General features: G+C 42.5%; 1 protein-coding gene across 1 annotated transcript in view; it reads left to right on the top strand.

Moving 5' to 3' along the window:
- clpb (ClpB family mitochondrial disaggregase) overlaps nt 1-23,785 on the top strand; it is a 31,339-nt gene extending 7,554 nt beyond the window's left edge. Inside the window, exons 4-16 of the mRNA XM_005454353.4 lie at nt 3,196-3,299; nt 4,823-4,951; nt 9,102-9,199; nt 11,768-11,882; nt 16,682-16,759; nt 19,643-19,698; nt 19,827-19,871; nt 20,704-20,865; nt 20,961-21,117; nt 21,388-21,461; nt 21,571-21,690; nt 22,832-22,936; nt 23,208-23,785. Coding sequence (XP_005454410.2) covers nt 3,196-3,299; nt 4,823-4,951; nt 9,102-9,199; nt 11,768-11,882; nt 16,682-16,759; nt 19,643-19,698; nt 19,827-19,871; nt 20,704-20,865; nt 20,961-21,117; nt 21,388-21,461; nt 21,571-21,690; nt 22,832-22,936; nt 23,208-23,405 — 1,441 coding nt within the window. The 3' untranslated portion in view covers nt 23,406-23,785. The remainder of the gene's footprint in view (nt 1-3,195; nt 3,300-4,822; nt 4,952-9,101; nt 9,200-11,767; nt 11,883-16,681; nt 16,760-19,642; nt 19,699-19,826; nt 19,872-20,703; nt 20,866-20,960; nt 21,118-21,387; nt 21,462-21,570; nt 21,691-22,831; nt 22,937-23,207) is intronic.
- The last annotated feature ends 1,685 nt before the right edge of the window (nt 23,786-25,470 follow it).

Genomic DNA, 25,470 nt, shown 5'->3' with positions numbered 1-25,470 from the left:
TGTGGGTATTATTTTTGTTTCTGTACATATTGGACCGTATCAGAAAGTCTGTAAACTGTAACTTTTTGTCTGTTTCTGTTGAAAAGGGAGCTTAATCTAATTAATCTTAATTAACCACCTCTGGATGCCTTCAGTTAGGCCTCAAATTAGTGCTGCAACTCTCCTCCCAAATAAAGTTAGTCACTTGATCATCAGTTGATTAGTAAAACTATAAACTGTTTTCAAAAGCTCATTAGTTTTAGTACCGGCCTGTGTAATTAAATCTCCCTTTCTTTCATCTTTTTAGCTACTCTCCCTCCTTTCATCCAGTCCTCCTCCTCCTTTCTCCTCCTCTTCTTTGGAGTTTTCCTCCTTTTTTATCTCTCCGTGTTTACCTTTCTTATGCCATTAACTCTTTTCAGACCATCCCATTCCTTCAGTCAGTCCTGCCCAGCCTCGTGTGACCAACCTCAGTTTGAGTTTGTGCGTTTCTGTACGCGTCTCACAGGAAGCACCGACGTGTTTGTAGAAGTGCTCGCAAGGGTGAAGGGGAAACCCTCTGTGGGTCATACCCCACCCCTCCACCCGCTCCACAGTGATACAGTAACAAAAGGGGATGCCCCCCCTCCACCACCACCAACCCTTCCGATTGTCCTTTATACCCCCGTCAGCAAGGTCAGACACAAAGACCTGGCCAGAATGTTCTCAGCCTCGCTCTCCCACAGCAATGCATAAAAACTAATGATGGAAAATAGACTTTTAACCTTTCTGTTTTTAACTAAAAGGTTTGTAAATGTTTATATTCCATGCTGAATATTTGCATGCCTCTGCCTCTCAAATGATGTGCTCTTCTTACTTAAATCTAATAGTGGGTTAAGTAAGCCTGCTGGTCAGATAAATATAGTGACTCGTTCTGTACTTCAGTCTGTCAGAGATGCAGCTTTTTATATTTTAATCGATATCTGCTTCTAAATTTCAGCAAAATTATCTTTTTTTTAAACCTGTACTTTTGTTTATGAAGCCACAAATGAATAAGATATTTAATTTCAGCTGATCTTATATAAGAGTTAGTTTCACTCGTCCACTCTCATTTTAAGAGCACAGGTTCTGCTAGCAGGGCTTCAGCCTGCTACATAGTCAGCTCCACCTCATCCTCCTATGAATGGTCATTTTACTCTATTTAAGCCCTTTCAGGCCACTGCCACAACCATTTAGCTGCAAGCGATCCATCTCTCCCTCCCAGGCCACATTACGTGGTCACAGGTTTAATGGCAGAAGCATCAGCAGCGTACCAGCAGGGTTCATGTTTCGGCCACCGCCTCTCTCTCTGTGTCTCGCTGTTCACCGACTAGCTGGCTAGTTTTTGTCTGTACATTTGTGCTCATCTGTGTCTCAGTGTAAAAACTACTGCTTGCCTTCAGTGGACTAAGTGTGCGTTTATGTGACAGTGTGTCCTGCAGACAGGGAGACCTGAAACATCTGACGGGTCACAGTGAGTGGTGTTGCCGAGGTACTCCTGTTTGTTCTATAAGGCAGTACGCTCCAATGAAGGCCTACACACGAACACCCACTCCGTCACACTCCCCCAGCGGTGCCGGAAATGGGGTCCGACCCCTGCCCTCTTCAGTGTGCACATATGTACATGTTACGAGGCCGACAAATGTGTAATGAAGGCGAGATAGAAGGAAGTGACTAGTGGGGTGTATCCACCATAACGAGACAGAATAGACGGGTGTGAATCAGGCGAAAGTGTCACAGGCAGTCGAGGAACTGGATATTTGCGCGTGATTTGTTTATGAACCGTGAGGAAACTTTGTGTAAAGGTCAAGGTTATATTTGGTGATGCGACGGAAGCAGGGCTTTATTCATGTGTAACAAAACGTTTAATTAACAGATATTGTCGTCAGTGGCAAGTGTTGCAACTGCAGCAGCTGTAAGATACGTGTGCGGGCTTTTTAACATGTCAGTGTTTACATGCGCGATGCTGCTGATTCAGAAACACTATGAGTCCGCATGTGCTGATGCAGATTTATCGCCGCATGTTTTTAGCAAACAGAAAGTCCTAATTCTAATACATCACACACAGTGAGATGAAGGGCGTCCCACACTTCATGTAGAGGTAACTGTCTCTTTAATAGCTCTGAGGGTATCAGACAGTTCTTTGCCTTGTTCTTCATCTTTGTCTTCCTCTTCTTTCTCTTCTACCTCCTGCTCCAATGCCGCCGCCTTCTCCTTCTCGACTGGCTTATTTTTTTTTCTTCTTCTCTATTTCTGACTACTTCTTCTCCTCCTCTGCCTCCCTTGTTTTTTTCTACTCTTCCAATTCTGCCTTTGCTTATTTTTCTTTTCCTCCTCTTATTTTTGCCTTCTTTTTCTCCTTTTTGTCCTTCACCTTCTTCTTCTCCTCTGGCTCCTTGTTCGTTGGCCTTCTCCTGCTCTACTGCCGCCTGCTTTTCCTCCCCCTTTTTTCTCCCCCACCTTCTTCTTCTTCTCTTCCTTTCGGCTTCCGCTCCTCATCCTGTACTCCCGGAGCCGCCTTCTCCTCCATTTCCTCCCCCAACTCCTTGTCCTCCTCCTCCTCATTCTCCTTCTTCTCCTCCACACTTTAGGAGTCATCACAGGATATCGTCTGCCTCCATCTCACCCTGTCCCTTGCTCTCTTGTGTAACACCTACCATCCTCTACATGTCCTCCTCACTGCATCCACACACCTCCTCTTTCCCTCCTTCCTGACAGCTCCATCATCAACCTTTATTGGTACCAAATATAAAGTTAAAACATGTGACAATAATAAAAAAAAAACACATTCTGACAGATGAATTTTATACACATCACTGACCCCCCCCTAGTCTTTATCTTGATTTAGGCACTACTTGCTTTGCTGCCAGATTGTCCCAGATATTCCTATGAAAAAGAGACAATCCATAAAATCTATGAAAGTGTTGATCAGACATCTGAACCCAAAGGCGCATTATTACTCTTTGAGAGAGAGACTTTCCAAAGAAAGGAAAACCTATTTTAAAATCTGTCATCCTCCTAATGTGGAAATAATTATACGGACAACAACAAGCCAAGAAAAACTGGCATCCACCGCATGAACACTGAAATATTATGGTGTTAAAGCTCATCTGTGTGCATGTCTGCGTTTATTTAATACAAGGTTCTGGGTGTGCGGACGTGTTTTTAAACGTCTCTCTCTCTTTTGTTGCTTTTCAGCGTGGTGAAAGTCTTACTCGAAGCTGGTGCCGACCCAAATGCCGGTGATCACTTCAACAATGTTTACGACACATCACGGGAGAAAGGGATCCACTCACTGGAAGGTGAGGAGGGGGGTGGGAAACGGAGAGCAGAGTTGTTATATTACACATATGAACCCAAAGCGTGTAAACCAAGTATTATGAGTATAATTTGCATAAAAATTTGCATTTATGTACATGTTTGATTCTTTGCGTATTATTTGTTTTATTTGTCCTCTGACAAGTGGTGTTTTTTTTCTTTTGTATTTTTTTATTTGCTTTTCTTCTGAGCTGTACAGTCACACACACAAACAGGAACAATGGTGCACATGCACACACACACACACTCTTTACCCCCCCACCCCTCCAGTCTGTGTTGGGTTTCTGCAGACATATTTATATGGGATATGTATATTGCAGACATTTATATGGCTGTCAGGTTTGGGTCCGCGTGGGGCCGGCGTAGCGTGGGGAAGCGTTTCCCAGACGCACACTGATGGATGGGCTAGGGGGGCCTGTGCGACGCTTTATTGGGTTAGCTATGATTATCCCGCCTTGTCTCTCACACACACACACACACACACACACATACGCACACACACACACACACACTGCAGAGAGCTAGAGAAAAAGAGTGGGATGGATAGAGGGAGGGAAAGACTGATGAAGCAAGGGAGAAGGAAAAGAGGGATGCTCTGAAAAAAAGACGTCTAGAGATGGAGGAGAAGGAAGAAGATGTGGATGTTTGAGGGAGTGATGGAGAGAGGGAGGGATTGAAGGAAATGGGTAGGATGATGAGGGAGGGAGAGGAAGTCAGGAAATGGATGAGACAAAGTTACTGGGATAGAGAGAGCGGGGAGGGAGAAAGAGGGTGCAAGCGATGAAAGGAATTGATGGACACCGAGGAGGAGAGGAAGGAGGCGGGAAGAAAAAATAAAAATGGATGATGAAGGAGTGGCACGAGATGAGTGCTGTTATGAAAAAGAAGTAAGGAGAGAATGATAGAGTATCTCCATTATTAGTAAGGAGCAAAGCAAGAGAGACCCTAAAACACAACTCGCATTATTGCTATCGTGTCGGACAGTTAAGCTTAAATCTGCTCAAATGAACAACTCTTCCAAAGCTGGAAACAAGAAAGATAATTTTATAAAAGCAATGTTGTCTTCGTCGCACTTTCTGGAGTCTTCCATTGTCTGTGGTTAGATTATAGGAAGCTCCCCCGGATTTCGATGCTGTAACGTTTAAAGCCAAAGTAGTTTGTTATTCATTGTAATATCTTTTTCAGGTCCAGGGAGTATACGGTGTTCAGCTTCATGTAATAACTATCCTATTTGCAGCTTTGAGGAATTAGTGCATTTCCTTAAATTCCTCTTAACTCTAAATTCACTAAGACTGTCTTTTCTTTTTTTTTAAACTTTAATATTGGTGTAGAGAAGTATTTAAAATTAAAATTTAGCAGCAAATGAGTGATTTTCCCAGCAGACTTTTTGGTTTTGTTTTTATTTTATTGTATTTTGGGAGCCAACCTGTGCACGTTCTGCACAGAAAAAGCAGCTTGTGGTTCTAATTGTTCTTCCTCTCTGTCTCCTCGTGTCTGCTCTCTGCAGTCTTGGTGTCCAGAGAGGACGAGTTCAGCAGCAGGCTCAGCAGCAGGGCTGGTTTCCGTGGCTGCACAGCGCTTCACTACGCCACGCTGGCCGATGACCCACGCGCTGTCCGCATGCTGCTTGAGGCTGGTACGTTACCACTCCCGAATCATTACAACCGTCCCATCACTGCCCACCTTTGAGTCCACGGGGGGCCTCAGAGTGTCAGTGTAAGAGAAGTAAAGGTGATGACAGATGCAGCAGCCTGCACGTGTTTTGCGTTGTTGCTCTGCAGTCTGCCTTACAGGTGCAATTTTTAGTAGTGAATATCTTTGGTATTATTAAAGTCAAATAACTGCCAAGCTGTGTGGCAGTCTCCACCTTCATTTTATATACACTCCTCAATCCTGCGCACCCACTGTACAGTGGGCGGAGGATTTTAGTAGCTCTTGCCTAGGTGAACTCAGTCTGCCTTTCCTGAGGCTACACTCTGTCAGCCTCGGCAAACACAGCTGACAGATTAGTGTCCACTGGAGTGAGAAGTTTGAGTTGTTTGATCTCAGTTTGACAGTTTGCTTGTTTCATCTTCTGTGGAGGTGATGTTTCCAGGCAGATATTTTGGTCCTATTTCTTTATGTAGTTAATGTATTCACATTCTAATATAATATTTCCTGTTAGCGTCTGCTGTTGCGGTGGCTAATGGGAATCTAAAAGAATAAATATGTTTGTAATCTTTCAGTGATCTTGATAAGTCAGGTCAAATGGCACTTTAATGATCTAAAGAGGCTTTTAAATGTAAATTTGCAAATTCTTACCTGAACTGTGACACTCTGTTAGCCATGGTTCAGGTGAAAATGAGATTGAGTTTTATTTAGAATTGTAAGTCAAGTTAAATGAAATGTACATCAAATGCACTATTTTTTCAAAGGTTAATGAGTAATAATGTCTGGTAATCGTGATCTTAATGTTGACCAAAACATTTGTGGTGATGGCTGCCATTAATATTTTTGTTGTTAATGTAATTATGATAATCCAATATTAAATATGTGTAAATAAATCTAAATAGTTTAATCACAATTTCTCCCAAAATACATAATGCAAGACCCTGAATATATGCAAGTTTGTTTACTGACAGCTTAATTCTTTGATTATTAAACAGAATAGTTCTCGTTCCATCTTTAAAGCTAAAAGCTTCAGCATCAGCTTTTCACGTATCATTAGTTGAATGCATCCCCTGCGACTGATATAAACAGCATTACAAAACTCATTTGAAATTGATTACTTCTCCGCTTCCTTTGCCCCCCCGCCCCCCATTACGCTCACACCTGCCGTTGACTCAGCGCCACTATTACACACATGCAGACCCTGGAGGCAGAGTATCCCCCCTCAGTTTCCAGGCGAGCAGCTCTTAAACAAGCTAGGCCTCGTTGAACTGTGACCTCCTCGCAGAACATGCCCTTGGGGTAGCTCCACAAGCACAGGAAGTGTGAGTCTTTGTGTGTGGGACTTTATATATGTGTGTGTGTGTGTGTGTGTGTGTGTGAGAGACCATGTATGTTAGTGCACTCAGGCCCCCATATGATTAATTAAAGTATTCATATATTCAAGTATGATTTCACCCATCTGATATTCTTGTTTCAGTTTGTGGACGCTTTTTTTGTCCCTCTTTTTCTTTTTTTAAACCTGCATTCATGAGGTTGTTGTTTGTTGTCGTCTTTTAGGTCGATTAGGCTTTTAATCTAAAAACACTCCATTTTAGGATCACTCTACACTCAGTGAAACACACACACGCAGATGCACAGGAGCTTGTATTAATGTCTTGTTTATGTTTATGATGGATGATGCATCTGAAACTCTGTCAGCCTGTCTCTCCCGTCTCACCCCTGCCTCTGTAAGCACTCCGTACGCTTAAACAAATCACCTCAACTAACTCGATCAAATGTTCTGCAGACGCATTTTTGAATTAAAAAGGTAAGAAATTTCACGAAGCAGAGACATTTGTTTTAGGACAATCGGATTAAAGACGGGCTTGGTTGTCGCTCGCCCGGCTTGGCCTGTGCAGGGTTGGCGCCACCATCGCCGCCAATCCCATTTGTGGCATCACGCGCCCTCAATCACATGTTGCCGTGCATCCCGCGCAAATGTGAGTGTAATTTACAGACTTTTACAGAAGTTTCTTGTGCATGTTTCATTTTTTTTCCTCCTCATACAAGCTTCCGATATCCTTCTTTCCTTTAAGCCATTTTCCATTTGTAGCATCCTATCCATCTTTTTTTTTTTTCCTATTTACATCGTCACAAAAAAAAATCTTATGAACTGTCACAGCTTCAGGACATCTATGTGGATTTTGGTGTGTGTGTGTTCGCTATTTTGTGCGTCATCTTCCTTTCATGTATGTACACACTGAACCTTGTTATTTCCCTTGTGTTTGTGTTCATCTGTGTAACTCTACTAGCTGTGGGTTTGCTCTTTTGGCCTTAGCCGGCCCTCCACTCACATCTCCATCCATCACAGTCTCCAGGCCCACCCTCAGGCTTCACTTCGCCACACAGTCCCTCACCCTACCTGCAGAGGCTCTCTAGCTTCTCCCCGGGCTCCACATCGGGCCTGTGGCCAGGGGCACTGAGTAATGGACAGCTCTGTAGGTGGTAAGAGGCCAGAGGAGACACACATGCTCGCAGACGCACACAAAGACACACACACACGCATGCATAAAGACCAGCAGGGGCTCTCTCCCACCAGCTGCACTGAAAGAGAGGGAGGAGGAAATGGGAAAGAGGAGGGCACTCCTAATAGGCATAACTAAAGCACTCCTAATGAAGGGATCCTGTGTGTGTGTGTGTGTGTGTTCAGTTGGGGTTGTGTGTCTGTCTGTGTGACTGTTGTTAGTGTTGATCCTGTTATAAAGTGCTATGGCCCAGAGGGTTGGCCTGATATTAAAGCCCTAAATGATGCTATTTATTATGTCCGGTGTCGGCGCGTGTGTGTGTGGTACTTTATTGCTTTTCGGCCTCATGTTTTTTTTGGGGGGGGAGGTTGTGGCGTATTGTCAGGATCGATGGCTTCTGAGCAGGTCACGAAATTTAGGGGTTTATCGATAATCATCACAGTGATTATTAGTCTCTGCGGCCAGTGCTCAGAGCAATAGAGCAACAATCACCTGTACTGATTACATAGTTTGTTTGCTTTTTTTTTTTTTCCTGTGTTCTGCAGAAAAAGTTCAGATGGGATTTCTTGTTCATAGCGGGACGTACAGCATCACAGTACAGAGTACTAAAGTTACTAATGTTGTTTTCTCTCATGAGTGTCAGTCAGTGTAGACCGAGCTTCTTATGAAGACTGAGACTGTTAAACACTGTGACTCATCACAAACCCATCTGACTCTCAGTGGCAGAAAGAAAATCAGAAGAAATCCATAAGAAGCGCAGCATTGTGTTCATTACTGTTGAAAGCTGAATTCATCTTTCACTTCATTAATTCAGGGTAAAAACTCAATTTTTTAAAAATTTATTTCGTTTCTGGTAAATATAGTTGGAGCTTGGTGATGTTTTACTACGAGTAACCCTTGAAGCTCTTCTCTGAATTGAGTGGTTTCGCTCATGTTTTGCATGACACACACACACACACACACACAGTAGGGGTGCTTTTCAAATATGATGTGTTATAGTCTTATTATTCATATCCAGGACAATTCACTTACATATTGTTAGTTTGGTTTTTTTTACACAGTGTTCTTACACATGCCTCCGTGTGAACAAGTGACTGTGTGTTGGGTTTACTCTGGTTAGTGAGTGGTAGCACAGGTCAGGGCAGAAGGCACTGCTAACCACCCGCACTGACAAGCACAGTACTGTCCAGCCCAGGCTGGCACACTTCACTCGTGCTGTGATATTATCTCCTCATTCCTCTGTGAAATGTGTCATCCACTTGATCCTGCTGTGTGTGGGTGTGTTTGTCCCAGTGGCTCCAACCTCCAGCAACCTGCAGTGAGTATGTATAGATCATGTATAATAGTCCAGGGTGTTGGTGTGCAGTTGTATGGTTATTGGCACGCGTTGCAGATATGACACCCCCTACAGGGGCATTGCATCGCCCCCCTGCTTCACCGCAGTGACCTCTGATCCTTGTGACCTCTCACCCCTAGCCCAGGACTTTCGATTGACGTTTAGACCCTCCTGCTGAGGGAAGTCTGTGCATATTGTTGTAGTACTCGATTTTTTTCTCCCCCTTGAACCTATGCTTATATGGTTTTAGTTTATGTCATTCGCTAACTATTAATATGTGTGTTCCTGTCCTACAGGTGCCAACCCCCTGCAGACCAATGGTGTGGGACACACAGCACGGGCCTATGCTAAGGAGGGAGAAGTGAGCACTTTGCTGCAGGAGTGGGAGGGCAAGGTATAACACATAAAGGATATGCAAAACTGCATAACTGCAAAAAAAAAAAAAAGACTCCTTTTTGGTTCCCTGATGTCGATTAACACCAGTTAGGTAATTAAAAAAAAAACAGTGCCATGCTTCCAGATGTAGTTGTTTTGTTTGGCCTGGTGTGAACAGCTCAGCACATTTCTTGCACACAGGCCGACGCTCCTCAGGAGGTCTGCGTCAGTCCGCTTTGTGACTGACAGGTGCTTTGAATATTAAAGTTGTGAAAGCTGGTGGAGGTTAACTGGGGTTAAAAACACGGGCTCCGCAACAAAGCTGCGTCATTGATCGGCGCATATCATGACATGAGAGACTGGCTAAAATTTGTTTAAGCGAGTTTTCTGGTGTATGTATGAAAAAGTCTTGGATGTGTCATAATGTAAAATGGAAGCTCACATCATTTACACCTCTGAATTATCAGAATCGGCTTTATTGTCCAAGTATGAGTAGACATACAAGGAACTAGGCTCTTTTTTCCTTTCCATAAGTGCAAACAGTCAAATGTGTTAATCTCCTGAAACATGATAATGAAATGTGCTTTACTCGAACTATGACGCATCTCATCGTTGGGATGTTTTTACTCTGACTCCAACAGTGAAGTCAAACTCTTTGGCAAAGAGTTATAAGCTAAATCAGGGGTTGGGTGCACGGAAAGTGCTTATTAGCTCTATGAAAGCCATTACAGAAACCCGTTCTCCTTTGCTAAATGCTTTCAGGATAGGTCATTTCAGGGTTTTTTTGTTTGTTTGTTTGTTTTGTTCTTTAAGACATAATTGTGACGTGACAAATGTGATTTAATATTGTTTGGAAAGTTTGGCCGTGCTGAGATTTCATGGCTTCTGCCCGTCACTGCTCAGCTCTTGGTATTTCACAGGTGTGTAGCGGTAGACGTGAGGTCTGTCTTTTTCTTAAATAAAACTCGAGTTATCCGTAGTTATCTACCGACTTGACAGCAGGCTGGAGCTAAGCAAGATGGAGAGAGAGAATAAACAGCCTTCCTCCACTGCAGGGTGAAAACCTGGAGTCTAAGGAGACAAAGAGAGGAGGATAAATGAGTCGTGGGGTGGCTGAGAGAAAGGAGGAGAAACCAGGGGGTGTGAGGAACGCTAAAAGAATAGACAGAAGAAGGAGAAGAGGTGGAGAGATCAAGCTAAATCAGCAGAGGAGAGGAAATGGGTGTCAGAGAAATGGAGGTAGTCTGATAAAGAGGAGAGAGACGGGAAAGCAGATAGCTGCTTCGAAGTGGAAAATACGTTTCTAAAGTGTCAGGTGAAGGTAGCGTTACAGTAGTGAGATATTTAAGGTGAAAGAAACACATTTTAAATGTTTCATTTCACAGTTTAAGAAGTATGGCTCCTAATCCTTGTATTTATTTTGCAGATTTTCTTACATAATTAATTACATAATCACATTTTCGACTATCAGCAAACAGCTCTGTTTATTTACTGAGTAGCTAAATATGAAACTTGGCTGTTTCATATTTGGGATCTAAATAAAGACGTAGATGATAACTTTTCATGATTGGGTTTAATTAAACTTATAAAGGCTTATAAAAACTTATAAAATCAGAATTATCCCACAAAGAATTTAAAACCATACACGCATTACAGTCTCTGCTGTATATAAGAAAGAAATCCACAAAGAAAAACCTTCAACCTAGAAATGAAGAAGAAACTGTGATGTAGTTGTATCTATATGAGATTCTTATTTAGAGGTTTTGAATTGTAGTCAGGGCTACCAGATAACAGTAACAGCAGATACACTTATTTAACTTCTTGTTAACATAATTATTTGATCAGCCAATCATAACGCAGATGCTCAGTGCCTTTAGCCATGTAGACATGGTCAAGACGACCTGCTGGAGAAAGGTGACTGTGAATGTGGCGTGGTTGTTGGTGTCAGAGAGGATTGATGGAATTGATGATCTACTGTGAATTTTTTCCACACAGACATCTCTGGGCTTTACAGAGAATTGCCCAAAAAAGAGAAAATATCCAGTGAGCATCAGCTCTCTGTTAGAAAATACCAAAGGCCAGACTGCTTTGAGCTGATGGGAATGCAAGAGTAACTGAAATAACCATTCTTTACAAGAGAGGCGTGCAGAACAACATCTCTGAATGCATATACGTTGAACCCTGAAACCCCTCGATGGGCTATAGCAGCAGAATACCAGCCTGTGTGCCGCTAGTGTCCGCTAAGAACAGGAAACCGAGGCTACATTTCACACGGGATCACCGATACAGCAATAGAAGAAGAACAATGTCTGGTCTGGTTTTCTCAGACAAGACGCAAAAAGGTTTTAAGGAGTTTAAGATATTTAATTCATGTTTTCTTAATGAAGATCCCCAAGTTTGCACAAAGGAGAAAATTAATAACGATAACAACGTGAGCAGGAATAGTGACATGTCCCACTGGCTAAGAGGCGATGATAAAGAGATGGAGAGGGACAGAAGCACAGCCTTTGTTTGTTTAAGAGGTGCTTATTCATTTTCACTCCCTTCATTCATTCACTCTCTTCTCCTTTTCTTTATCTCCACCTAGTTTCTGGAGTTACAGGCTCGGCGAGAGGCAGAGGAAAGGAGGAGGTTCCCCTTGGAGAGGAGGCTGAAGGAGCACATCATTGGACAGGAGGGGGCCATCAATACGGTGGCTTCAGGTAAACGAACAGATACTCCTGAGTGAGTAAATACACAGAAATACAAAACATCACTGCCTTTGTTTCACTTTTCTTTGTTTCCTTCAACATATTTACGTCGAGGAGGGCGACTCCTCTTACATCTTTCTCCTGTTCTCCTGCCTTTTCCACCAGCAGTAGGCGGGTTCGTACAGACCTGCGGAGGCTGTAATTGGTTAATTGTGATGAATGAGCTGTCTGTCAGGCGTACACAGGTGCTGTGCGTGTGTGTGTGTGTGTGTGTGTGTGTATATGTGCGTGACAGCTGAAGAGGCCAGGCTTGGAGCCGCCAGTTAACACGATTACAGAGAGAGGAGACATACTACAGACCCCCCCTTCTCCTCCTTGTTTCTCTCCAGCTTTGTGCTCTCCCCCCTCCGTCTCTGTTCTTCTTTCTCCATCATCTCTATCTCTGGGTCTCTTGTTTTTGATCTCCATCTCTCTCCTTCACTCTCCTGTCCTTTCCTTCTTGCTCTTTGAAACATTAATGCACCTCCTGAATCTCCACTGTTTGTCCTCAAACACTACTGTTGGGGATGGGCAAACTGATGTAAACGAGAGGATGGGATGGGTGAAAGAATTAAAAAAAATATAAAACTAAAAGATACAGGGACAAAGATGGGAGAATACAGGGAAGTATCTGAGAACCAGAAAGCTTGTAGCTCTGACAGAAAGACAGAGTGTGTTTAGTGCTTAGAGGAAGGGAGGGAGGATGAGTTAGAGCACAATAACACAACCGACAGTAAAGAGCTGATATTACACCAGGCATCCATGGAGGCCATGTACTGTATTGATCTGCAGATGAGTTTGTGGGGGGGTTTGTGAAAGGGTTCTGCAGCAGGGAGAGAGGCTGTGTGTTATTTTTATGATGTTGGACATTTTCTGTTTTAGATTTGTGAAAATAATTAACTCATTCCCAAAGCTACAAACTGATATTACAGTCTATAACACATTGGAGAGAGCAAATACTGCAGAGTTTATAACCAACAAGGGAACAACTTTCATCCCTCTCCAGACCTCCGTAACTCTAATACTTCATCAAAAAAACAACACAAACTACAGATATGAGACAAACTACAGAGCTGTCTATAAAACTAAAGACAGTAGTTGTTACAAGTGTCAGAGGGGGAGGATAATCATGGGACTTGTAGTCTTTGGCAAGGCGATGAATGACTGTTGTTATCGCGAAAGCCGTACAAGACATCACCACAGAGAAATAGGAACAGCTTATTGATCTGTGAGAAATACTGTGGTGAATATATATCACACACACACGGAGGGAAGAAACACTCATAGAGGCGGATACAGATACAGAACCTACTAGAGCACACATGATCTCATGTGCATCTACAGTTTGTAAAGGTGAGCCGAGCAGAAATCAGTCAAACTCTTGGCAGGAGGAGGGAAGTAGATATTTAGAGATGAGGAGATGACTCAGGAAAGAGAGATGCACTACAGATAAGAAGATAAATGGGAGAAGGATGTTGAGATAAAGAGTGACCAGGCTATGTGACTGCAAATACACGTCATATCCAACATTTTAATGCGTAATTACTGGTTAAAAATGTAGAACTTTCATGATTAATCAGAAGGCAATTTTAGGACTAACCCAGGGTTTTCTGTATTACTGTAGTACATCACCATGGTAACCTATGATGCAAACCTAACCTGCACTGGAACAGGTTATGTTTATGATTAGTGATCAACAGTTATCAAATCAAGCTTCAAATGGGCTAAACTTTATTGATATAGTAAATCTTGTCCAGTCTTGCTTAAAGATCAACACACACACATATATACTATACTACTGTGCAGTACTTTTCCTGTTACACGCTCATTCTGCTGGTCTGTCTGTAGCAACTGTGCTGCTCTCAGTCTTCTTATGTTTTTCACATATTAGTTTTATTTCCCTTTTTTGTAAAAATCTGCTCCTAGAGCACGACTCCATGTTTCTGGTTAGTCATACACTGCTAATAGTGGTGTTTCAAGTGTTTGTCGTGAGACTGGGATAGGCTGGGTTAACTTATTGAGTTGATAACCGCCGTGTGACCGCTTCGCCTGAGTACGTGAAGCCTGATAATGGGAGGATATCCCGGGTACGTTGGACTTGCTTCGTAGAAGTGATTGCAACGTTCCCAACTGTTCCAGCCAGAAACGTTTGTTGTATATCGTTCCCATTTTTAAAATATTATAACTAAAGAAAAAATGACAAAGATAACTTTAAACACCTTCCCACTCTATGATATAATTATGTGAAACACACAAAAAAGAAACTGGAAACATATTTATCTGTTTATTGTTTTTGTTTTTTCCTATCTGCTCATCCTGTTCTTTTTGTTTCAGCTCAAGTTATCTTATTGCACTGGAACATTTCAGTAGTGAAAGGAGAAGAAAAGTTTGGCAGTTTGATAGATGAACTGATTATTTTTTTGCAAAATTTTGCAGCTCAAAAATTGAAGAAAAACTGAGACGTGGTTTTCTTTCCCTCTTTTTTTCCCCGATGCGATGTCTTCAAAATGTCTGTTTTCACCTGAACTCCTCATGACGAACAGCTGGCCTGCAGCAAGACACAAAGTAGAAATACACACACACACACACACACACACACACAGGAAGGAGGTTAGATTGATCCAGGTTTAGCTCTCAGGGCTAAGAGTTATTGAAGAGAATCATCCCTCTGTAATCATGTTAGAGCCAACCAGACCTGCCCAATACACACTGCGCTGAGAGTGTGTGTGTGTGTGTGTGTGTGTGTGTGTGTGTGTGTGTGTGTGTGTGTATGCATGTGAGAGAGAGAGTGAGTGAGAGAGCTTTCATTTGTTTTGTGTCTCCTTCCTTTCCTTGTTGTTGTCAGGGTCCTTTGAGAAATGTCAATGTGCCCTTCTGTCAAAGTCGGTCTCAATCAGCTAAAACACGCACAACCACACAGAAGGTTGCGCTGTCATTCACACAGCCATTGATAAAGCAGACGGAGCTTTGGAGCCCCTCTTGTCACTGTTCATCTCTGTGTCCATCTCTGACACACTTGTTTGTTTCTCTCCCTCATTCTCTATCTCCTTATCTCCATCACTCCTCTCTTAACCCCTCTGTATCGTCTTCTACATCTTTACTCCTCTTTCCTCTCCTTATCTGAGTTCCTCCCTCTGCTTCCCTGTGTAGCATCTCTCTCTACCTCCTTCATTTGGCCCCTCCTCCTCCTCTCCTGCCAAGAATCTGCTTTTTATGATTATTAGCTATTAGTTGCTACTTTAACACTCACATGTCATATCTGTTGTATATTTTCTCAGCTGCAAGAGATTACAACAGCTGAGCAGGAGGGGAGTTGTTATCCTGGTGTAGGAGGACACGAAAAACACGAAACCTAAACATGTGGTCTGTGTTTTTGTCTTGCAGCTGATTAAGCTGAGTGTCTTGAACTGCATTGCTCACACTTTTATCCTGGGACTTTGTGGGATTTTATCATAGAGTGTGTATAAAAACAATGGACATAGGTCTGAAAGGAAGTGCATTAAACTTGCATTCTTTCTTATGGCCAGCAGGGGACGACTCTTCAGTGTGCACAAAGAAGTCAGTTTGTATTGGAAGTGGCGCCACTGCTCCCATGATTTCTAACCTCAGCTGATTTCTAAGCACATTGTAGATGAGTTACAGTAAAAGAAAAGAAAATAATAATAATAGTCAGAATTGTTGCTATGACTGAGTATGCAGGGTCTTGGGTTTTGAGTTACTACCAAAACCAAAAGACATTCCTCTGAACAGCATCACATACATGCACTCTACCATCTTAATGTGATTTTGTTTTCCTTATATTTACATCCTTTCTTCCAGAGGATAAACTGGCCTCCTGCCACATTACAAAGATAACTGCAGAATTTCTTCTGGCCAAAACTCTACTGAGAGAACTTGAGGTCATATTTGTCACAAATCAGGACCTGTGTATCTTTTGTACCCACTTTTTAAAAGGTGCTTTAAAGGGCCAACACACTGCGAAGCTGCTCTAAAAAAATGTATTTCCAGTTAGTCTGCAATGTAAGTGACCTAACATCTAAACCAAATGCCACAAAAACACTCAGAACCAAACAAAAACCGAAAAGCCTCAGCTGCTCAGGGGGAACCGAACTGGGACCTTTTTCCTCGGGGCAGCAGTAGTGCTAACCATCGATCCACCGGCTTTGGTCCTGTTGACTCTCTCAACAGGTTCTGACTTGGATGAGTTTGTGCTAGTGTCTGCTTCTTCGTTGAGTGGCTGAAACCACGGCCAAATACACTCTTTACTCCCCTCGAATCCACCTCATCATCTTGTCTTTGTGTATGTGTGCTAGTGTGGTTGCTGGGGTGATGGCAGGGATGGGTAGGCACTCCTCTTTAAGCAGGCCTGTGCATCCGTGTGTGTGTGAGAGGCTGCGATCTATGCTAAACTGATTTCACCATGGCCGCGCCAGAGAGGCTAACACAATTACCGCTGGCTAATGGCCCCACTGACTGAGGGGGGAGGAGAGGCATCGTGGGTAGTTTTCTGGAGGTCTCTCATCTTGCTCTCTTGCTCTGTTTTCTCTCTTCTTCCTCTTTTTATTTATTTATTTTTTTCCTCCGCCAACCGTCTCTGACCCTTTCCTCATCCCTGCTCTCTCACACTTTTATCACAGTTTCTGGGATGCCCGTCGCCCCCGGGGCAGCTTGGTTCAGATGGGTTAAACTTAGCAGAAAAGCAAAGTCAACAAATGCAAATAATTGAAATAATGGCCTCTCTTTGTTTCTCTCTCTGTCTCTGTGCTCTGTAGCCATCAGGAGAAAGGAGAACGGCTGGTACGATGAAGAACATCCCCTCGTATTCCTCTTCCTGGGCTCATCGGGAATCGGTAATTCACTGTCTCTTCTGTCACACCCAACCCAACGCTTCAGTTCTCAAAGTGTGTGAAAGAAAAACTCTTCAGCCTCCTCGAAGCAGCAGCCAAAATAAACAGACTGTTTGAATACGTTAAGTTTGTTGACGCATGTAGAGTGTACTCAAATTAATTCAGCACGTTAATTTAATTACGCTGAAAAGAAACAGTACAGTGGACTGCGGAAGCACTCGTCACTTTGTAAACTGTAAACACAGATCAGAGCTAGCTTGTATGCAGTAAATGTGTTTGTCATCAGTGTGTCAAGAATGATGCTCAGGAGGATTCATCTGATGGTAAATGTTTAAAATGCCCTGTACAACAGGTTTAATATAAAGGAACAAAGAGAAAGCAATCATGGATTAACAAATATCTCAGTCAGTCAGAAACTTCTGTTGAGAGTTGTTTAACAGAGCTAGTTTGTCACCTAAAAGTTGTCCTGTTCAGGTTTTAAGCCACGTTAAGGAAGTAAGGATCGGTGGGTCTGTAGGTTTGTTAGTCCAGGCTCAAATATCTCAAGTTGTTGGATGGATTTCTGTGAAACTTTGTACAGACAGTCATGTTTCCCAGAGGATGAATCTGTCTCCCTTTACTGATCCCATGCCTTTTCCTCCCGTGTCACCAGCTGTTCAGAGTGCTGGGTTTATTTGGCATTTGGCACCTAGCCGCCACGCAGGCTGCCTTTACAAACATTTGTGAAAGAATGAAAGCGCTCACTGAAATCCAGTGTAGCCCTGTAAACGGATGCCACTCTTGCAAGAAGCAGGTTTGTGATATTCATTCTCTCCTAAATATTCCACAATGAGCTCTAAGTGGTTTTACTGCAGAGTGGAAGTGTTTAGGAACCACGGCATCTCAGCCGTGAAGTGTCAGAGCACATAAAGTTACAGAGCGGAGTTGCAGAGTGCTTAACAGTCACCGACACTCTGCTGACTCAGTAACGGCAGAGCTCCATTAACATCAGCACAAGAACTGTGCACCAAGAGCTTCAAGGTGTGGGCTTCTATGGACGAGCAGCTCCTCTAATTGTAATGTGCAGGTTGTCCAGTACTGGGGTGGCTGTTGCTCAAGAGGTATAGCAGGTCATCTACTAACTGGACATTTGGTGGCTTGATCCCCTGGCTGCTCTAGTCTGCGTTCCTTTGGGTTTTCCTTTGGAATGTGTGTAATGTTAGAAAAGCAGTTTGACATACAAAAACATGTTTGTACGAATATTTGTGAATGGGTCAGTGAGGCATGTTTAAAGAGCTTTGAGTGCTCTGGGAGAGTAGAAAAGGGCTGTTTAAGTAATGGTCCATTTTCCACTATTTACTTTTGTCTGTATAGTGTAGTTTATATTTCAGTTTACTGGTTTCATGCAGTTTATCATATCGTGGGCTGTTGTCATGAAACTGACTGATTTGTTTGGAAATGTGACAGGAAACAGCAGTTTAACAGTTTAAAACACAATCAGCTTGATGAGCGCCACAGCTGGCAAATTAGTGCATGGGTGGGACTAACGGTGTCATCAGGCTGCGTGTGATTGGTTAGGGAAAACTGAATCGCCCTGATGAAGAGGAAGAAATGTTAGACTGAAGATGGAAACGCAGCATGACAAGCTGATGTCCTCTGATGTCACAGAAGTAGAGTTTGGCACTGTTTCGCTGACAAACTCGAGTTGCGCAGTTTTGATATGTGGATGGCAACTTTGAGCTCCTGAATAGGGATGGTGAGCAGATTTGGTTGTAATGTAAATATTCATGCGATGTAATAGACTCCACAAACTGTACCAGTACCACAGTGTTTATCAGTTTGTACCTGGACATTTTTATATCGGCATAATAAAGTCCCATCAAATTTCCAGTCCTTTGTTTACTGTAACCCATTGAACTCTGCATCCACCTGCTTGCAAAACACAGCTGGAACCTGTGTGTGTGTGTGTGTGTGTGTGTGTGTGTGTGTGTGTGATCAAATCAACAATAGCGAGTCGTTTCAGTTAACAGTATTCACTGGGGATGGTGAGTTGAACTGAGACTGACTGTCTGGACATTTCTGCTGCAGCAGATCCACCCCACTGCTCCTCTATCCATGAACGTCTTGAAATATCCTAGAGGATAAATATTAAAGCAAACCTGTGATGCAGAGTGTAGTGTTTGAGCGGGCCAAAGTATCAAAAAGTGGTTCTGCTAATTACAGTTTTGGTGTTAAAGCAGAAAACCTGAGGAGGACATCTACTGAATGAGTAGTTAAATGTCCTCAATCATCAGCAAGATTTGGAAGTGTTTGTGTGTTGGAGTGAAGGCAGTAGGAAGAGAGGGGAGATATTAAGGGCCAGATAGATGGCTAAAAAGAGGGAGATGGTGAAATGACAGGGCAGAGAGATAGATGAGGGAGAGACGGTGTTCATATTCTCTGTTCCCTTCAGCGACAAACAGTGGCCATGAGACATCAATATTAAACACAGCAACAAGACAAACACACACAGCCTCGTTCACACACACAATCATCATACCCATATGCATAGCAAACACAAGACATCAATATCACATATGAGCATTTATATGCAGAATATTTTACTGGCAAGCATAATGTGTGCTTCTGGAGAGCTGGAGATGATTGAAAGCTTTGTGGAGGGAGGCACTGGGATTTAGGCCAGCACTTAGCAAAGGAGAGAGATTGTCTTTCTGTCTGAAATGAGTAAGCTTGTTTTCCTGAATTCCTGAAATCTCTGCATGCTGATGTAAAGGCGGAGACTGTATTTTTTTATTTATTGAGCACAAAGTAATTAAATGGTGAGGGGGAGGGACTGTTCCTGTTGCCTAATGACCAATTAAATGACGCATTTGTTGTGTGTGATGGGTTCAATGATGTGTCTCACAGGAAAGACGGAGTTGGCTAAACAGGTGGCTCGTTACATGCACAAGGACATTAAAAAGGTATGTGACGTAGCAACGTGCGTATAGATACAAAACGCATGTCAAGAGTCTTAATTTAGTGGAATGAGTTTGATTACAGTGCATGCAGTAGTGCTTCTTTTGGAGGTTAACCCGTCCTGTGATTGCAGGGTTTCATCCGCATGGACATGTCGGAGTTTCAGGAAAAGCACGAGGTAAGGCCTCGTTACACACACGCAAAAACACAAAGTATGCACCGAATAAGCCGCTCCACACAAGTTCATTTATTTCAGATGAGAGCAGCTGCTAGCAGCGTCTTCCTGCTGCAGATGCATGGCAGTGATGCATTGGATTAATTCTGTTTATGTAATCGTAATAGATTCATAAACAAAAATTAATGATGTTGGGGTTTTTTTTGTTCTTCTCTTTGTGAAACTTTTTGTGATGAATACATTTAATCAGTTTTTCAGAGTTGCATTGTTTTACAGTGTCGTATTGTCACAGTCACCTCAGTGTTTGGACTTTCTCTGCATAGTTTGTGGCAATGAGGAGCTTTATAGATGCTAGAAATCGAGGGTCTGTTGATATTCAGAAAAGCTGCGTCAGATGCATAAGTGAAACACTGAACACAGCAGGCTGGTGATTACAGCTGCAAAGATTATTATGAACATCTTCGGATTATTTGTAATGGGTAAAACTTTTGAGATTTTCATGGCTAGGATCAGACCCTGGGGGCTGACATGGACTCTACCATGAAAACTATACATTTTCCTGTCATTTCAAATAATGTTCCACAAACTGGTTGTTGAAGTGCTTCAGAAAACCTCTTTTGGATGCACTGAAAACTTTCCCCATGCAGCAAACTTCTGGTTGGTGCTGTGCTGTTCATGTTAAAACTGACACCTTCATGGTGTGAAGCGTGTGGAAATATTGTATTCTCTGTTGCAGAGAGTGGCCATGCATACTTATTTAGTGTGATCCTGATAAATGAATCAGCTTGTTGTGTTATTTAGACTTATCGTGCATCTTTTCTCTCTCCGTGCTCAGGTGGCAAAATTCATTGGTTCTCCACCGGGATACGTAGGGCATGAAGAAGGCGGTCAGCTGACCAAGCTGTTGAGGGCGTGTCCTAACGCAGTTGTCTTGTTTGATGAAGTGGATAAGGCCCACCCCGATGTCCTCACCATCATGCTGCAGCTCTTTGATGAGGTGAGCACACAGCTTCTTACGTCCATCGTGTGCGTCTCTTTGATAAAACAGAAATAAACTGAAACTTTGTTTGATTGGCGGCGTTTTTCTTTCAGGGTCGTCTTACAGACGGTAAAGGAAAGACAATCGAATGCAAAGACGCCATCTTCATCATGACGTCGAACGTCGCAAGTGACGAGATAGCCCAGCATGCATTGCAGCTCCGCCAGGAAGCCGAGCAGGTCAGCCGCAGGAAGCTGGCCGATAACCTCGGTGAGAGAAACGCCCTAACGTGTACATGCAGCCTGGCTCATGTGCTCCGGTCTTCACACTGATGACACTGTACAATGTGATTATACATTTCCATCTGATGTTGTGTTAAACGGACACAGAAATTAAATTATCTACAAATTAACTTTGTCATGTTGCAGTTAATTTTCTCAGTCTTGCAAAATAAAGGAACATTGTAGGACTGTGATAACAGCTTTCAGATGATTAAAAACCAGAAATGACATTAATGCTCATCTCCTCCTTTTCCTCCAGAGGACGTACAGAAAAGTGATGACATTAAAATCTCCAGACAGTTTAAAGAATCTGTGATTCGACCAATCCTGAAGGTAAAACACATGATGCACACAAACACATAAAAACCACCTTGTTTGGTGTAGCTGCAGACATGCTTGGCTCTGAGGGGCTGCAGTTCATGGGTCTTTTGTCCCTCTGTAGGCTCATTTCCGGAGGGACGAGTTCCTGGGCCGTATCAATGAAATCGTCTACTTCCTGCCATTCTGTCACTCAGAGCTGCTACAGCTGGTCAGCAAAGAGCTCAACTTCTGGGCCAAAAAGGTACGAGAGCACAATCTTTACAGTTATTTTTAGTCTCTCTGCTTCTGAAGTTATAAATAAATTATGCAAGATCAAGTCCTGCTGAGTCTTAATGCAGGAAACGTTACACAGCTTTAAAAATCCTGCCTCGCGAGTCCTTTCATGATTTGTATTTTAACTGATATTAACAGAGTTTGCTGTCAGCACTGATGGGTTGTTTAAGTGCGTCAGAGGAATGCACAAATTTGTTTCAGCTTCAACATTGCTTTGACAACACGTGGGCAGATCAGCTGTGTGTGGATCTGAGAGGAGCAGAGGTGGAGTCTCCTCTGGACGCCCGTCTCCACAGCACCACATTTCTAACACGGGTGTCCTCCTGTGGGGACCTGCAAGGCCTCACCCACTTCATCGGCCGCTGCTGAGCTGTGCAGAAACACACACAGATCAATACTGTGTGTCACTGTTACTCCCTGTAATGTGATTACAGTGTTTAACATGTGGAGCCTTCATCAATATTTAATTATTAATATTACAGCTGGTGTCCTGACAGCAAACATGAGCCCTGCAGGCAACTGACAGGGACCCGACTCATTTCAGTTTCTCTGTTTTGAGTGGTGCTGTTGCTCGTGTGGGTGTGATATTTGGGTCTTCAGTTTTTGAAAGTGTGCATGTCTGGTAATGACTTGTCTCAGTCTGCATCTTGAAGCGATGCAAACAGCAGAAATCTCATTATTACTGAATAATCCCACAAGGCTTTTGTTTGTCACTTGTTTATATTAGACAAATTAAATGTTTAGAGCTTTTATTATTATTGCCTCGCTACATATCGATAGTAAAACATGGCGTCTTATTTACTGATTGAAGTGTTAACATCTGAAGCTAAATGAGCTGCTCTGATCACTACTATTGACCCGCGTTTGATTAAAATGCATTAAGGGCCTGTTGATTAGCGTCAGCAGACATGCTGCTTGACACCGTCTCCTCTCTGCTGCTGTCTCTCGCTCGCTCTCTCTTTCCACCCATTTTGACTCTGTTCTTCGTCCTCTCTGACAGATTTGTGTTTTCCTGATATTCTGCAGGTCTCACCCTCGGCCCTATTATGACATTACTTCAACTCTCTCTCTCCCTCTCTCCCTCTCTCTCTCTCGCTCTCTCTCATCAGGCTAAACAGCGGCATGATATCACTCTTCAGTGGGATCGCCCAGTGCTGGACCTGTTAGCAGGCGGCTACAACATGCATTATGGAGCTCGTTCCATCAAGCATGAGGTGTGCAGGCACTGTAACATACACACTGGTTTTTAGGATTAATCCTTGAAGTGGTTTATGTCATATTTCAGGCCTCCTTATAGAACAAAATCACGATGTGATTCCTTTAGGCAGGAAAAGTCCTGCACATATAGCATATAAAGACAGCAGTCGTATGTTGCTGGAACAGCTTTAGATTGCACCTCAAAAAATTCTTGAATGTGATTTTTAAAAAGCCCGACTTATAAACCTGATCTCCACCTGACCTCTGACTCTGTCACTGATCCATCAGGTTGAGAGGAGAGTCGTCAACCAGTTAGCCGCAGCGTACGAGCAGGAGCTGCTGCCCAAAGGCTGCACGCTGCGTCTGTCTGTCCAATCAGAAGGCCAGAAGGAGTACGGCACGCCCAGCCTGCGCCTTGAAGTGGTTGGAGAGAACAGTTCAACGAGAACGCTGGACATCCGTCCACCACTTAGCCCTGAACACTAACAACAAAGGATTAAAAATGCAAGCATACACTGGACAAAAGAACGTGTTGGATTTACTTCATTCAGTAGTGGACATTAGATGCACACAGATGTTTTGCTTTGGCAGCAACTTAGAGTTAAATTAACACTAGTTATTCGTATTCAATAAACCTGTGCAATGTGTGTTGATCAAATGTGATTGAAACATGTTTTGATGAAGTAATTTAAGCTCTTGAAATATTTTAATCCTTCACAATTTTCTCACTTCATTCAAACACTGTTCAATAACTTTTACCCAAATACTACATGTTGTTATTATATTCTAGTATGAAATACACAATTATCCAATGGAGGCCTTATAACAGATTGTATTGTTCTCTTCCAAGTTGCCAGTATCCACTAGTAACCTTTCAAAACAAAATGTCTAATTTCACTGCAGTGACAGTTGGTAAAGCAGGGGTCTCAAACTCGTGGCCCGGGGACCACTTGCGGCCCACATCACTTGCAGCCCGTATATTGACATGAAGAAATATAATGCAACTTGGTCCTTGAAGTTACTTTTGTTAGGGAGGATTTGTTTGTTGTTGAGTGCAATGTTAAAATAAGTTCTTTAAAAGCAAAAACTTACTTAATATGAAGGCAATATGAGCAGAGAGCACAAACATGTTTACCGATTGACTGTTAGTTCAGTGAGAGAGTTATTTGCAAAGAAAACAATTTTCACTGGCAGTCAAAAACTAATGTGTACACTTACTTATGTCTGCATTTTTATTTTATTTGTATTTAACAAAATAATAGCAGAAGTGCTGCCACGGGTCTGGCCAGAAAGAGAGTACCAATTTGTTTATTTGGTAGTTCAATGAAAGGCTTCAGTGGATGAGAAGAAAAAAGATTGTGTTCACATTTGGAGTTTTGTCTTGGTATACAATATTTGAAATTTAAAAATACATAACAAAACACTGCATTTTCAGAAATATTTTGGGGTATCATGTATGGGTTGTTTGGGGGTTTTTTTGTACTACTTGAACACTAGTGGCCCTCCAATGAGATGACAGTGCCCACAGCTCATTTAAGTTTGAGGTAAACCTGACATTACTCCTCTACTGAAATACGTCAGTTTTTCAGTGTTTTGTCGAATCAGTCATGGCATAGGAATTAGGCCTTTTCTTTTGAAAAATGTTACAAGTAACCATCTTGGAAGAGAACAATACAAAACATTCTGCTTAAGGCCTCTGATGTCAAGATTCAATTAAACAACAATTATAACTAAACAATTTGACGTAATGTTAGTTTCCATTAACTTTAAAATAAGTTACTGGATTAGCAAACACCTTCCTATTAACATTCCCCATTTACCCTAATTACTAAAAGACAAAAAAAAAGGACCACTTGCATGTCAAAACCTTTATTCAAGAGCCACAAAAATGACAGTGATTGACAAAAAATTCCAGCCCTGATCATATTGTGACATCTTGGTTCAAAACAGGATTGTTAATAGGATTCAACATTCTTTACTCCAACTGAATTAAACTGAAAATGCTGTTCCACACAGCCCAGGTGGGACTATTTAGACTCTATAACTCTACATCTCTTCACATGTAAAAAAAATAAATAAAAAAAATTGAAAAATGCTGCCAATCAGAGAACATGAAAAAGGAAAACGGGCTTATGGCAGTTACAGAGTGCACAACAATGAATGCTGTGATTTGTTCCTGGAAATTGAGCCTCCAAAATGCAGGAGAACAAGTGTGAGATTTAAATGTGTTCTCACCTGGAGCTAACCACCTCACGTGCACAACAACGGTGAGCTTTCTTTACAGGAGCAGTTCTGTCTTTAAGTTTTGGGCTTTTCTCAAGAGTTGAGGTGCATCCAACTCCATGACCACCCTTTGAATCAACCTAAAAGTGTAAGAGAGCTGTGATGGGTAACTCATGTTCAAGGAGTAAAAAAAAGGCCAAACAGCATGGCTACTGCAAGGGCCACGTTATCCAGATCCTGAAGAACCACCACACCCTCGATGATGATGCCAACATCAGAAGAGTCATTACCTGGCGTATCTCTGGACACATAGATGCCCACCTTTGTT

This window comes from Oreochromis niloticus, linkage group LG14 (assembly GCF_001858045.2).
Source record: "Oreochromis niloticus isolate F11D_XX linkage group LG14, O_niloticus_UMD_NMBU, whole genome shotgun sequence".
Taxonomy (NCBI): Eukaryota; Metazoa; Chordata; class Actinopteri; order Cichliformes; family Cichlidae; genus Oreochromis; species Oreochromis niloticus.
Note: the sequence above shows the minus strand (reverse complement) of the source record. Positions and strands in the feature narration are given on the sequence as shown.